The following is a 14,316-nucleotide window of genomic DNA, read 5'->3' on the forward strand; positions in this document are numbered from 1 at the left end:
ATCCGGGCACTGACCCGCGGGCTGGGGATTTGTAGCAGGTCTTTTTCGCCGTCCCCTGTGGGAGTGTCCCCCGCCGTGCCCGCCTGGCACCGCCCTGCGCAAACTGACCCCTCCCGCCTTGGGCCCCGCTGTCCACTTGCAGACCAACACCATCCAGCGCAGTTTCTTGTGCCCCTTCCTCCTCCCCAGGTACCTGTGGCCTGGTGCCTGCCCCGTGCGGGGATCAGAAATAAGCCTTGTTCAGCTTTGGACCCCTGACCCCTGCCGCAGTGCCAGCCTGTGGGGTTTAGTATAAAAGTGAGCGAATGGATGAATCGCAAGGATCAAATAAGTAACCGAAATACGCGTAAGGCGTTGAGAGTAGAGTCTGGCGCAAAACTACCTGTTCAGCTACCGTGTGTGGGACACCGTTTTAGGTCTTGGGGAGACAGAAAGGAGAAAGATGAAATCCCCGCTTTCGTGAAGCTGACGTTCTCCTGGGAGGAGAGAGACGTCACTACTTCGGGGAGAAGTAAGTGCGTGAGGCCAAGGAAGCCGGTGAGGAGGAGATGGCAGGGGAGGAGCAGTGCGGTCCGGAGTGTCCCAGCCTGTGTCACAAAGCGGAGCGGAAGGTGACTCTGGAGCTCAGAGACAGCAGTGTAATCCCCAGCACAGGCACTGAGAAGCGGTGACAGGGGCCGGTGCCGGGGTGAGCCAGGGGGTGGTCACGGAAGCCGGCTGTGATCAGAGATCCGAATGCGGAGGAGGCGCGTGCACGGCTGCGGGGAGACCACCCGCCGGATGCGGAAGTGGCAGGCCGCGCAGGGTCAGGGCCGCGCGTGGTTGATCGGGGGCAACAAAGCAGCCGGTGCAGGCGGGGTGCAGGGCAGGAGGGTGAGTGTCAGGAAGTAGGTCACACGTCAGGCCGGGCGGATCGGGACTTGGTGTTTTATCCCCGGTGAGGGTGAGTGGCTGGCAGGGCTAGCGGATGGGGACGGAATGAACTGAGTCTGCACATTATCCGAGGTCCCTTTTGACCTGATATTTTGTGACCCTAAATTCAGTGATAATGTCTCTAGTGTTTCATTCGAGTGTTAATAATAATGCTGCCACCCCTGCCCGGCTCTTAGGAAGACGAGCGAGGTACTAGAATTACAACGTTTTGAGTTTCACGGCGCTGCGTTATCGCAGGCGAGCGCCCTCGCCAGCTCAGTCACGTTTGAGGTTTGTAACTTACTATCAGGGGGAAATGAAATGGTCTGAAAGCCCTTTAATTGTGAGTTTCCGAGACGGCGTGTGGAAAGACGGCAGCCTGACAGCTTTTCACACGCACCCGCAGGGCCTCCACGGCACAGGCCTCCTGACGTTCGTGGGCTTCTGCCCTCGTGTTACGGGAAAGCCTTCAGTAGCTGTCCCTGTTCTTAAAGCGAGAGCCCACATGCCTGCCAAGGCCTGCTCGCCTCGCCCTGGCCGGACTGGCGGCTGCAGGTGGGTCTCTGCAGGAAGCTCTGCCTACCTAGCGGCCTTCGCCGGTGTTGGCTCCGCTATTTGGCCCGTCTCTCCCACCTCCGGTCTCAGCGTAAACGCCACGTCCGCAGGGAAGCTCTCTCTTCCCTTCCCGCCCCGTCCACACAGCAGTGGCGGTCATTTGCTGCTGCTCTAACATTTTGTCTCCCCTCCCCACCTTTTTTTTTTTTTTCTCTTTTTAGCCACATCATGTCTGAGTACGGGAGGATGACAGACACAGAGCGAGACCAGATAGACCAGGACGCTCAGACGTTCATGAGGACCTGCTCTGAAGCGATTCAGCAACTGCGAACACAAGGTGAGGTGCTCTGAGCCGCCAGCGCGACTGATCGGACGAGGCTCGTGCGCACAGCCGGCTGACGCTCTGTCTTGTGTCCCTGCTCAAGTGTAGGTTTCGGGACTTTAAAATTCTTCTTTTCTTGATCAGCGTGTTAACCTAAGCCGTTAAAAGTAGGGAAGAGGCCGTGGTTCGGGTTACGCGGGTCGGGGAGGGGGTAGCAAGGACCTCTCCGGGCACAACCAAACATTTCGTAAGGGTGCCGGGGCACAGCGGACGGATGGTGTGTGCGCGCCTGTGTTGTGTGTGGCGTTCAGGGGGCCGTGGTCGAGGCACGTGGACGAGGACGGAAGAGGGTCATCTCCGCGCTCTAGCTGTAGTATTGGACTTTGGGATCCAACTGTCGTGCCGAAGAGGAGGGCTGTGGAGCCGGCGGGGGGGGGGGGCTGATGTGCCCACCCCAGCCCCACCACATTCTGCCCAGGCCGCTTTGGCAAGTCACTTAACCGCCTTAGGCCTCAGTTTCTTCGTCTATAAAATGGAGACAGTGCCAGGGCGTATCTCTTTGGGTTGTTACGAGAATTCAGTTGAATTCAGCCCATGCTTAGAGCCGTAGTTGGCCCTTGGGTTATTAGTCACTTGCTTCCACTGATGTTTCACTTTTATCGAGGCAGTGAGATAGCTTCCCAAATCGTATATCCTCCTGGATTCTTTCGTAGCGTGCTTAGACGGATACAGATTGCGTGAAATAGCCCAAAGTTCAGAGTGGGCAGATGGCTGCTGTGTTCTTGACACTGACTTCTACCTGGGAAGCTTCCATCACAGCCCTGAAGGGCCATTGGAGTCTGACGACAGCTACGGGCATTCTTGCCCGAGAAATGCACGTACACCCAAGATTTTGTGTGCAGTCTCGCGGATCCGCTGAATCGCTCAGGGGAATCTCCGGTTACGCAGCCGTATAATAAAAACGTGATTCATGTCCTGTCCCCCTAAGGGCCTGTACATTCATTGAAATCACCTAGAAAATACATGATTGTGAATAAAATCAGCAATTCGGTACCAAACCGTGTGAGCTTGGGCTTCTTGTTGACTGAACCGTGGCAGTTTCTTTGTGTGTACAACAGAGCTCCAAAGTGCCTTTGGGATTAGCAGTAATATATGCTAAGTGCTGCCAGAGGGCCTGCCCGCCGCAGGCACCCGGTCTCCCAGTGAGTGGGAGCTGTCCTGCCACAATGGATGGCATGGACTCGAAGACAACGTGATAGTTGCAGAAGCCGGGCATCCTTGTAGCTAAGACAGTCCAGGAAGGTTTCCTTGAGAAGGAAGGCTTACCTCCAGGTCTGAGGGGCGCTTGGAACGTGAACGGCAGAGGGGGAGGACGGAGCATTCCAAGCTGGAAAACAGCACCGACCGGCCGGCTGGTGTGTGGTTTGGGTTTGATTTAAACATGTTCCTTGAAGGTCAGCTTGAGCCTTGGATGCTGTCAGTACAAACGGGGTCAGCTCTCCAGAAGTGAGCCACATCAAGTACGAGCCCTGCGTGCTGTAATAAACCATAAATTCTTTGACTGTAGTTTTTCTACAGGTTTAATCTTTTGCTCGTGCGAAGCCCAGTAAATCTTACTCTTTTACAAATGGAATGGCACTTGACAGAAGGCTTGTTTTATAGCCGTATTTTTAAAAATACTTTCAATAGAGAAACTGTTCTAAGGAAGCTGATGAATTGTTCTTCGGTGTAATTGAATACAGAGACCTGACTGTTGTCCTTTTCTGTTCCAGCCCACAAGGAGATACACTCCCAGCAAGTGAAGGAGCACAGGAGTGCCGTTTTGGATTTCATTGAAGATTACTTGAAAAGTATTTCATTTTATCTTAAGGGTCAAATGTGGCATTGCATGATAGACGTGATGCAAGATGTAGCTTTGCTAGCTGAAGACCATAGTGTCTCATTATGTTTTGTGACACCCTTGCCTGACAAGCGGTTTTAAATAGTCTCTGTTCTGGTGTTTTCCCTACAACAGGAGTTTGTAAACTTTACTCAGAACAAAGAGCCATCCGAGTTAAGCGAGTGGTGGATAAGAAGAGACTGTAAGTATTGTCTCTGTTGGTGTTCCGTAATTAATAATAGTAATAACGACAACGGACGTTTGTGAAGTCTTCATGCTTTACAATGTACGGAGCTCGGGTGTCCTCGGAAAATGCCATAGCCAGGCCTTACTGAGCCCTGACTCTGTGCTGGGCACGGTACCAGATTCGTCGCTAGCTCGCAGCTGCCCTACGGGGCAGGTACTGTTGTTATCCCCGATTTCCGGACGGGGCAGCCACTGTGGGGCGGCTGTGGGGAACTCAGGAGGTAGCAGCTCTGCGGTTCGAGCCCAGGCTGTGTGGTTCAGAATTCACACTCACGCCCATCCTGTGTAGATAACCCTGTGAGGCTGGCGCGGTTTTAGCCATCTCACCTCTTTCTCTTTGCGCCCCCCTTCCCCGCCACCTCCCCCATGCCGCTCCTCGTGGTCTCTCAGAGTGTTTTCCTGAGGCCGGAGCTGGGGCGCAGCAGCCAGTGAGGCCCCCCCCCCCCCAGCTCACCCGCGGCACGCACCTCCCTTCTAACAAGGCACCCGCTCGGTGCCGGGCGCTGTCACGAACCCTCTTTGGCAGGTGAGGACGTTAGAGCCCCAGCAGGTTAAATGACTTGCCCAAGGCCACACAGCCAGGAAGCAGCAGAGCCACGCTTCGGTATCTCCCGTGGCACGTGTCTGTCCCCCGAGCTGTCCTCCCTGGAGGAGCACGTGCCGGCTTGTGGGGCACAGGGACTCAAGACTGCTTCCCCTCCAGCTGCCCAGCCTGAGACAGGGTTCTTAAATGAGCGAGGAGCGAAGGTCCGGGCTTCAATTCTTGACCACTTCTGAACTGGTCTTGAGAAGACTGGAGGGTGATCTTTCAGAAGGTAACAGTACGTACTATTGGGCGGCAGCTTTTCTTAATTCCGATTGTGTCGAGACCCCCAGCGCCAGCCCCGGTTCGGTGCTGCACTAGCAGGGCCTGTGGGACTCAGGGCCGAGATCTGCTGCGGTGAGAGGGCACGGAGCAGACGGCGAAGGGAAAGGGCACCCAGGCGAGGTGCAGAGGAAGCCAGGAACAGGCTTCTAAGGGTCCCCTCCAGTGGAGTCACACAGGATGTGACTTGTGACCGCTTGTGTGAACTGGCCACTGGGGAAGCTTATTAGAAGCTCACTGGCCCAGGGATTTTACTGGGGGGCTGCTCACAAAGGCGCCTTCTGCTTGGCACTTACCAAAATTCCAGACTCCCAGAAGGAAAGCCCGTGTTCCGCATGAGCCACACTGTTTGCACAACGTTTCAAGCACAGGGAGCCACTCTTAGCAGTTAGAGTTGCGGGAACCCTCCCGAAGTCCCAGTTCCCAGACACGGGCTTTTGCTGCCGCCGCCTCAGTTCTTGGTTCTCAGCGGAGGTTTTGACCAATTAACGTCAGTCAGATGGGAGTTGTTCTCATTTCCACAAGTCAAGTACAGCCTCGTCTCCTGCCGGATAGCTGCCCTGTGCCAGTTACTTTGAGCAAAAGACCTTGAGGGAAATAACTGTGTGACCCTCACAGTGTAGTCCAGCCTCCTTCTAGTTCTTTCCTCACCTTGTCCCAGAAGACATTGCCCAAAACATACATGAAATTTTACCACTCTCTTACTCCCCATGTCTTACCAAAGCAGAGCTTCGTAGCATGGCATTCAAGGCTCGTGATTGGACAGCGGCCTTTGCCTCTTGGTCGGTCCCTGTGGATCTCTGCTCTGACCATACGTGACTCCGTCTGTGTTCTGAAGAGGCCTTGTGCTTTGAAGCCCTCATGCCTTAATGCTCGCTGACTTCTCTGCCCAGAACGCCTTTCACGGAACCCTACATCTTCTGTCCCTCCTCCCTTCCCTCCTTTGGCAAGCAAACTGATTTATCCTTCCAGCCCCAGTTAGGATGCTGCTTGCTCTCCAGAGACTTCCTGGCTCCCGCAGGCCGTGCTGGTGGCTCCTTTCTGTGTGGGTCCCCTGCTCACCGTCATGGCCCGTGTAACCCACATGCTCTCGGAGGGCTGCCATCGCACCACCCGAGCCCATTACGTGGCACCATGCCTGGCCTGGCCTGGGGAGGCCACTCACTGAGGGCTCTCGAGTGAAAGAGTGACAGGGTGCCTGAAGATAAGTTGACTGTGAGGGTTTTTAATCGTCAAGTCAGATCCGTGGGAACTTTGCTTTTGTATTATTTTGTTTTGATTGGTGATGGTTATTGATAAAAATCATTCTCATAAAACGGATTCGAAAAACCCAAGGGCTCATGTTTTATGGCAGTGTTGTTACTATCATGTTTCTTTCGTTCTAGGCAAAAGTAAAGCCTATTTATTAGTTAAGGAACTGCTTGTTTTCAATCTGTCATAGTATAGGATAAAAGATACTCTATGCTGGTATTTTTTTCAGACAAGGTGATGGCACACTAATCTCTCCTATCAAAGGGCACTTACTTGGATGAGATGTTTGCTCACGTAGCCAGAAGTAGTCTCAGCTGACCTTTCTGCAGTTCCCTGTCTATGACTGTTTTCTTAGAAGGGTAGCACCCTTGTTAAATGTGACTTTTTTCTTCCATTCCCCTGGCAACTGTACAGCAAAAGAAAAAAAACAAATACGAGATAGAGATCATGTATGTTCCACAAAGCCTGAAATATTTACCATCTGGCCCTTTACAGAAAAAGCGTGCCGACCCCTGGCTTACAACAGGCTTTCTGAGGTGAAGGACCGCTTTTTTGTTGTTGTTTGTTCTTTGCCATCCATCGTGGATGGAGGTGTATTCCGCTGCGCAGGTCGGGTTCACAGCTTGGGGCGCGGGCGACCCTGCCACCATAGTTTGAGCTGAACTGATGAGCAGGATCTGTTTCTGATGAAGGGGCAACGTCAGATCGCCGTAAATGTCTCTGTATGTTTACTCTGTGTTTTTATCCTCGTCTTGCAGCAGACCAGTAGCAAACAGTCGGTAGCCTGGTGCTGGTCTGCGGAGCCCCCTTTGTGCGGCCCTGGCTTGGTGCCCAGTAGATACCTGTGTGGGTGTGGAGATGACTTGCTCAAGGTGGCGTGAGGTTCTCCTGCTGTGGGAGCGCACGGTGCCTGTGCCAGAGGAGATACCTTCGTCTGAAAGTCACTTTTGAAATGATGGAACGATACTGAAAATATCTTTTTTCTACCTAGAGCCTTTGTTGGGGGCAGAAAAGAAGTGTAAGAGCCATACTTAACTCTGGAACATTGATCACTTTTCTCTAACTTTTGTATAAGGGCAAGAAGTTGTTCCACACGTTTTCTTGTTTCAAAACTGAAAAATCTGTTTCTCTCCCTCTTTCTGCTCTTCTCAAAAATTTTTTTTGTTTTTGTTTTTTGAGAAAGAGTGAGGCTGCAGAGGGAGGGAGGGAGGGAGGGAGGGAGGGAAGGGGGCGAGAGAGAGAGAAAGAGAGAGAGAGAGAGAGGGAGGGAAAGAAAATGAATGAATGGAAATATGTCACGTAGGCCCAGCGTGCGTGGGGCTCCATCATCATGACCTGAGCTGAAATCAAGAGTTGGATGCTCAAATGACTAAGCTACCCAGGCACCCCTGTTTTTCTCAGATTTTAAATAGAATCCCAAGATTTTCAAATAAGGGATTTGGAAACAGATGTTGGCCAGGTGGAAACTGTGTTGATTGCAGTTAGGAAATGAGCAGCCTTCAGTTAGAGAAATCAATTTAAATAAATCATGGGGTATAAACTGATCATTCTGATGACTTTTTAAAAATTGCTTTTTTCAAAGTGCCTTCAACTAGTTAATTTGTAATTTCCCTGAGGATTGCAAGAGACATTCTGTGTATAATGAGATCTGTTTTTATCACTGTTAAAAAAAAAAAGAAAAGGGCTCTCAGCTTTGTCTACTGCATTGTAATCTTTTATTCATTTTAAATTGAAAACTGGCACATTAGCATACTCTCCACACAAAGGATCACAGACATTCCCAGAGCCCTTTATTTAAAAGTCAGTTAAGCCCTTCTTCCTCAACAATTCAGTCCTGCAGCCCCGGGGTGGGGCAGGGTCAGGTGGGTGTGTAAAGCGGTGGGGGCCACAGCTCCGAAGGGTAGGTCAGGTCCTGAGCCTGAGTTGGGGGGGGGGTGCGCCCTTGTGGGGGAAGAGTGGCAGTGGAGATGACTCCTTGGTTATATAATAGGAGGATTGGTCAAACAAGTGAATACATAAGGATGATGGAAGCCGGTTTTGCACATTCCGGGAAGTGAAAGGGATAAAACCAGAATGAACCCTGTGGTGTTAGATTGGAATGAAACGTACGGGTGCGAACTCATGGTTTGCAGTTTGCACAGATAGACGCAGAACTAACTATGGTTGTTAAGTGAGTATGTGTGTGTAGGTGTGCAAATGGCCTGGAAGCAGGGACACCCCAGTAGCCATAAGCATACTTAGCATTCAGATCTTGGCTTCTAAGTAGCAATTTCAGCTTCCAGGAACCAGAGCTCCTTGCAGAAATGGCTCCGTCTGGGGCCAGAGGAGGGAAAAGTATAAAATGAGCCTGGAACCTTTGTCATAGCAGGCAGCAGGGAAGGGCTCAGAGGATGATGGGGACATGGGAAAAGGACAGTTTGAAGGGGCTTCGACTGGCCAAATTTGAGACAGTTTGAGCATCAGATCAATGCTAGTAGCAGAAGATAACCTGAATAAAATACGACATCTTGCATCCATCTAGATAGGAATCCGTAAGTGAGTGCATTGAAGGTTTGGCATTGATAACTCCATCGCATCAAAGCACTCCTTCCCCCAGTACTCAGACTTACAAAGGGGGAAGGGTAACTTCCGCAGTGGGGAAGCCTGGCAGCCACCACCTTAACAAAGTGACGGAGGGAAATCTGGGACAACCTGCTAGGAGGCCCTGGGGAGAACGTAGATGAGTGTCACTCTTTTATGCCAAAGATGCATAATCTGTCTCCAACCGTGGGGAACAGCAGACAAACGCAAGCTGAGGGGCTTCTTAGAGGATAGCTGGCACGTTATTGTGTCTCAAGGTCATGAAACTCGGGGAAAGACCGAAGAACTGTTTACACCAGAGGAGCCTAGCAAAAAATGACCACTGGATGCACTGTGTGATTTCGTTCTAAAGGATGTCTGCGAGACAGCTAGTCCAGTTAGAATGGGGTCCAGGGAAAGGCTGGAAGTCACGTGTCGACGTGAAATTCCCGATTTTTGATGGTTATATTCTGGTTGTATCAAAGAATGCTCTTGTCTTCAGGGAATCCTGAAATACTCAGAGGGAAAAGGGCATCAGGTTGGCAATTTACTGTCTGATGGTTCAGGAGAAAGCGTTCTTTGTACTCAAGATTTTTGTGCATGTGATTGTTTCGCGACAAAATAAAAGCCTACGAGATCCCTTGTCACATTTATTAGAATAGCCAAAATAAAAGTGACAGGTGTTGGGGGCGGGGGTGTGTGTGCAGCAGCTGGAACTCTCACCCACGGCTCTGGGAGTATAAAAGAATTCTTTATTAAATAGCCAAATAGTTCTCCAGAGGGCAGGGCCGTCCTTGACCCAGAGGTCCCACTGCTGGCTTCCCTGTGCCTCCATACCCTTGTGCCCTTACGTGCTTGGCAGAATATCACTCCTCTCTCAAGAGTGCGCCCAAGTGACTGCTCTGCGAAGCCCTCGTAATTTCTACACTCGGAGTTGGCAGTAGAAGGAATTTGTAAAATACTTACATTTTACATGGTGCTTTTCTCATCTACTGTTTCATTTAGCCTTTGCAACAGCTTTGAGGTGCGATATTACTTCTGGAAGCCAGGTTTCTCATTGTCACAGACATGAGGAGGGGAAAACCAGGATGAAGATCTGTTTCTTTGGGTTGGAACGAAAGCTACTGAAAGCCACTTTACAGATAAGGCAACTGAGGTCCAGCACTTAGAAGAGTAGCCAGGAGCGTATCGATTGTGTGCCGGCCTCCCCTGCTGGGTACGGCCTCGCGGATGGTCCCAGTCTTGGCGAGAACACTTTTAGAAGGCGCTGTCTTCTCCATCTTGCAGATGAACAAAACTCAAAGAGGATTGGGGAGAAAATGGTCACACTGCTAATAAGCGGCAGGCTAGAATTCAAGCTCCCTCTCCTCTCCAAACCCCATTTCTAAATGTACCTTTCTCGGTCAGCCAGACAGTGAGGTAAGGACCGTGTCTCTGACCGCCGGGGGACTTGTGGAGCCTGTCGGCCTAGAGGGTCTTCTTAGAAGGGCGGCAGGTTGGTGCTGCTGAGCAAACCGCCGAGGAGAAGGCCGCCCATCGCTCACACATGCGGCTACCACCCCCCTCCCCACCCTCTCCCCTGCCGGTCTGTCGGGCCTCCTTAAATCATCCCGCACTTCCCACACAACACCGACCTGGAAGACCAGCCCTGGCTGGGCCAGCAGTCAGAGGCCAGGCCGCACTGGGTCCCTTGCGCAGACTAGAGAGGGGTGGCCCCTCCCCCGGAGTTTTAAAACTGTTGATGGATTGTGTCAGCTGGTTTCTTCTGTTCTTCTGGTCTGCACCTTGGTAGAAGAAAAAGTGCATGTAGCCTTGGGATTGCACAAGACGTTTTCTTTATGAAACCACTCTGCCTTTTCTTACTACGCGGTCATGATAGCCGTCGCGGTGGTAGTTAGGGTGGTAGGAACAGCCAGCTTGTGCAGCTCTTGGCTTATGCTGTGCAGTGTACTCAGCATTTGCATACTCTGCATTTGCATACTCGTCATTTGCATACAAGCCAGTAGAAGGTACCATGTTGAACAGAAGTAGTCAGAACTGGGGAGCCCCTGGGGGGCTCCGTCGGTTCAGCATCTGACTCCTGATTTGATTTCGGCTCAGGTCATGATCTCACTGTTCATGAGACCGAGCCCCACACCGGGCTCTGTGCTGACAGCACGGCGCCTGCTTGGGATTCTCTCTCCCCCTCTCTCTGCCCCTACTTTGCTCGTGTTCTTTCTCTCCCTCAAGTAAACTTAAAAAAAAAAAGTAGAATGGCCATCCTTGCCTTGTCTGTTTAAGGGGCAAGGATTTACTACGATGCTAGCTGTAGGTATTCTGATATAGCTGCTCTATATCAGGTTAAGGAAATGCCCTTCTTTGTCATGCGTTCCCAAGACTCCCCTCTGGTTCCGTGATTTGCTAGGAGGACTCCTAGAAATGCTGCTGGACTCATGGTTAAAGCATACAGATTAAAAGCAGCAAGGCTAAATAACAGGCATGTAAGACAAAGTCCCGGAGAAACCTAGATGAAGCTTCCAGTTGTTCTCTGAAAACCGCACCTAATTCTCCCGGCAATGAAAATGTGTGATGTCTGGCAACACGTACGGAGTATTGTCAACCGGGGAAGCTCGCTAGAGCCTTGACACGCAGGGTTTTCACTGGGAGTCAGTCATGTAGGCACGGAGCACCCAAATAGCCGACCTTCGTTACTCCGTCTCCAGTCCCTCCAGAGGTCAGGTCCGCACAGTCTGGTCCGAGGCCCCCATCAGGGATCACATGGTTGGCATAAACTCTCTGGTGTGGTCCAAGGCTCCAGGTATACAAAAACATTGCTTATCAGGCAGGATATTCCAGGAGCATGGAGGTTTTCTTCCAGGAACTGGTCCAGGGCCAGCTTCTTTCTAATGGGCAGAGTTGGCACACCCCAAACCTGCTGAGTCAACCTTTTCCTGCACACCTTCTAGTCCTAGTTTGTGAACGGTTTTTATCTTGAAGGGATCTTGAATTTTTCAAATGCTCTTTCTGCATCTAATGAGATGATATTGTGGTTTTCTTCTTTTCTTTTAATGTAGTGTATTACGTTGATTTAAAAATGTGAAACCAACTTTGCATACCTGGGGTAAACCCCCCTTGGTCATGATGCATGGTTGTGTTTACATATTATTAAATTCGGTTCGCTTATATTTTGTTAAGGAGATGTACATTTATGTTCGTGATGGCGTTTGTCTAGTTTTCCTTTCTTGTAATGTCTTTGCTGGGTTTCCATATCAGAAACTCACAAAGTCTGTAATTGTTCTCTGTCCACTGGTGTTCAGGTCTACTGTATCCTGGCCTTTCTTCTCATTTTAGGGAGAAACATGGAGTCCCTCACCACAAAGTATGCGGTGAGCTGTGGGTTTTCTGTCAGCATCTTAGCAGGTGCAGGACGTTCTCTCCTGCGCACAGTTCTTCCTCTTGTGTGCTTTGCCCCACAGCTGTGCGTGCACACGTTTTCGTGACGTCTTTCCACGTTGGCGTAGCACTCCCAAGGTGATACAGCCAGTGCCACAGCGATGGGCGTTCGGATTCTTTCCAGGCTTTGACTGTACTACAGTTGAATTACATAATTGTTACAATGAATGGCCTTGTACAAACCGTTTCATATTGTTGCTGTGTCTTTGGGATAGATTCACACAAGTAAGATTGTTGCATTAGAGAGTAATAGGTCTGTAAATTTTTTTTTAAATGTTTTATTTAGTTGAGAGAGAGAGAGAGAAAACAAGCAGGGGAGGGGCAGAGACAGCGGGGTGCAGAAGTTTGGAAGCGGGCCCTGCGCTGATAACAGCGAGCCCATGTGGGACCCAGACTCACGAACTGCAAGATCATGACCAGAGCTGAAGTCATACGCTCAACCAGCTGAGCTGCCCGGGTGCCCCCATATACATCACTAGATGTTACCACATTTCCCTCCATGGAACTTAACACCATTTGGCATTCATACCCATCAGTCTGTGAAAGTGTCTGCTTCTCCACAAACTGACCAACCCGCTAGTCTTGTGATTTTTTGCCCGTCTTCCAGAGCAAGAAATTATGTCCTGGTGTAGTTTTTAATATGTGTTATCTTTTTAAAATATGTTTTTAATATATTTTAATGTTAAATTTTAATATATTTTAATTTTAATATATTTAATACATTTTTGTGAGAGAGAGTGCCTGCATGTGTGTATGAGTGGAGGAGGGGCAGAGGGAGAGAGAGAGAGAGAGAGAGGGAGGGAGAATGAATGTTAAGCAGGCTCTACACTCAGCACAGAGCCCAACTCGGGGCTTGATCCCACAAGCATGAGATCACGCATGACCTGAGCCAAAATCAAGAGTCGAACCCTTAACCAACTGAGGCACCCAGGCGCCACATGCATTATCTTATTTTGAGTGAGAGCAAGCATCTTTTCATATGTTTAACAGTTTTGGGTTCATAGCAAAATTGAGCCGAAAGTACAGGGAGGCTCTGTGCACCCCTCCCTGGTCCCGCTCACTCACATCCCCTGCTGTCGGCATCCCCCACCACTTCTGGTGTGTTTTTGCCGGGCAAAAAAATATATCAAAAAATTTTTATGTGGTTAAATTCATCATTTTTTCCCTTCTTGCTTCTGGATTTTGAGTCATACGAACTTTTTTCCACACCTAGCTTAGAGAAGCATTCACCCGTGTGTTTCTCCCTCGTGTACGATTTATTATGTCTGTATCACTTGTGCGTTTGGACTTGATCTTGGTGCGCAAAGTGAGGAAACTTTGATCCTTCAGCCCCCTGACTAAGCTTGTATCGTGTGCTACATACATTCGAGCCTCTTTTTGAATTTTCTGTCAGTGGTTTGTCAGCCTTTCCAGGCCCTGATACCACTCTCTCATGTAGGGTTTTTCTGGGCACGTTTTGCTGGAAACATTCTCACGTCTATAGCACAGTTGAGTTTACAGTGAACACCACCTACCTGCCGTCAATCTTACCCTTTACGTTTTACTGCACGGTGCTTAGTCCTCTTACCTTCTTCATGTCTTTGACAGGGAGTTGTGAGCATCAGCAGCTCTGTCACTAAGTACAGTTCGATATTTATTTACAGTTTTTCCTAACATCCTTGCATGTTTCCGAGTGAATTTCATAATTGATTTGGTCTGGCTTCAGGATGGGGGAGGGGAACCTGCTGATATTTCTATTCGGATCGGTATGATTACATTTATAAATTAACTTAGGGAGAACTGACATCTTTTTTTTATGGCTAAAATAAATTTGTTATTTATTTATTTGTGTTTGTTTCCAGTTTTTATTTAAATTGCAGTTAGTCATCAAGCCCCGCGTTGGGTTCTGCACTGACAACGTGGATCCTGCTTGGGATTCTCTCTCTTCTCTCTCTCCCCCTCTCCCCCCACCCCCACCAAAAACAAATAAACATTAAATAAATCCCAGTTTACATACAGTGTATTGTTAGTTTCAGGTGTAGAATTCAGTGATTCAGCACTTGCATATAACACCTGGTGCTCATCAGAAGTGCCCTCCTTAATCCCCATCACCTGTGTAACCCATTCCCCCTGTCCTCCCCCCGTCCTCACCCCCACCTCCACTCCAGCAACCTCAGTTTGTTCTCCATAGTTGAGAGTCTGTTTGATCTTCGCCTCTCTCTTCCCATCACCCATGTTCATCTGTTTTGTTTCTTAAATTCCACGAGAACTGACATCTCTATGATATTTCTTTTTCCAATCCAAGAACATGATATC

General features: G+C 49.8%; 1 protein-coding gene across 2 annotated transcripts in view; it reads left to right on the plus strand.

Annotated features, from left to right (window-relative positions):
* The window catches only part of STX18 (syntaxin 18), a 121,777-nt gene that overhangs the window by 80,539 nt on the left and 26,922 nt on the right, over positions 1–14,316 (plus strand). For both annotated transcript variants that reach the window (XM_047090782.1, XM_047090784.1), the window contains 3 exons: positions 1,689–1,804; positions 3,562–3,639; positions 3,804–3,870. In XM_047090782.1, coding sequence (XP_046946738.1) covers positions 1,689–1,804; positions 3,562–3,639; positions 3,804–3,870 — 261 coding nt within the window. The remainder of the gene's footprint in view (positions 1–1,688; positions 1,805–3,561; positions 3,640–3,803; positions 3,871–14,316) is intronic.

The sequence above is a fragment of the Lynx rufus genome, unplaced genomic scaffold (genome assembly GCF_022079265.1).
Source record: "Lynx rufus isolate CCGP_SWC_20201006 ecotype Redwood Valley unplaced genomic scaffold, mLynRuf1.p SCAF_3, whole genome shotgun sequence".
Lineage (NCBI taxonomy): Eukaryota > Metazoa > Chordata > Mammalia > Carnivora > Felidae > Lynx > Lynx rufus.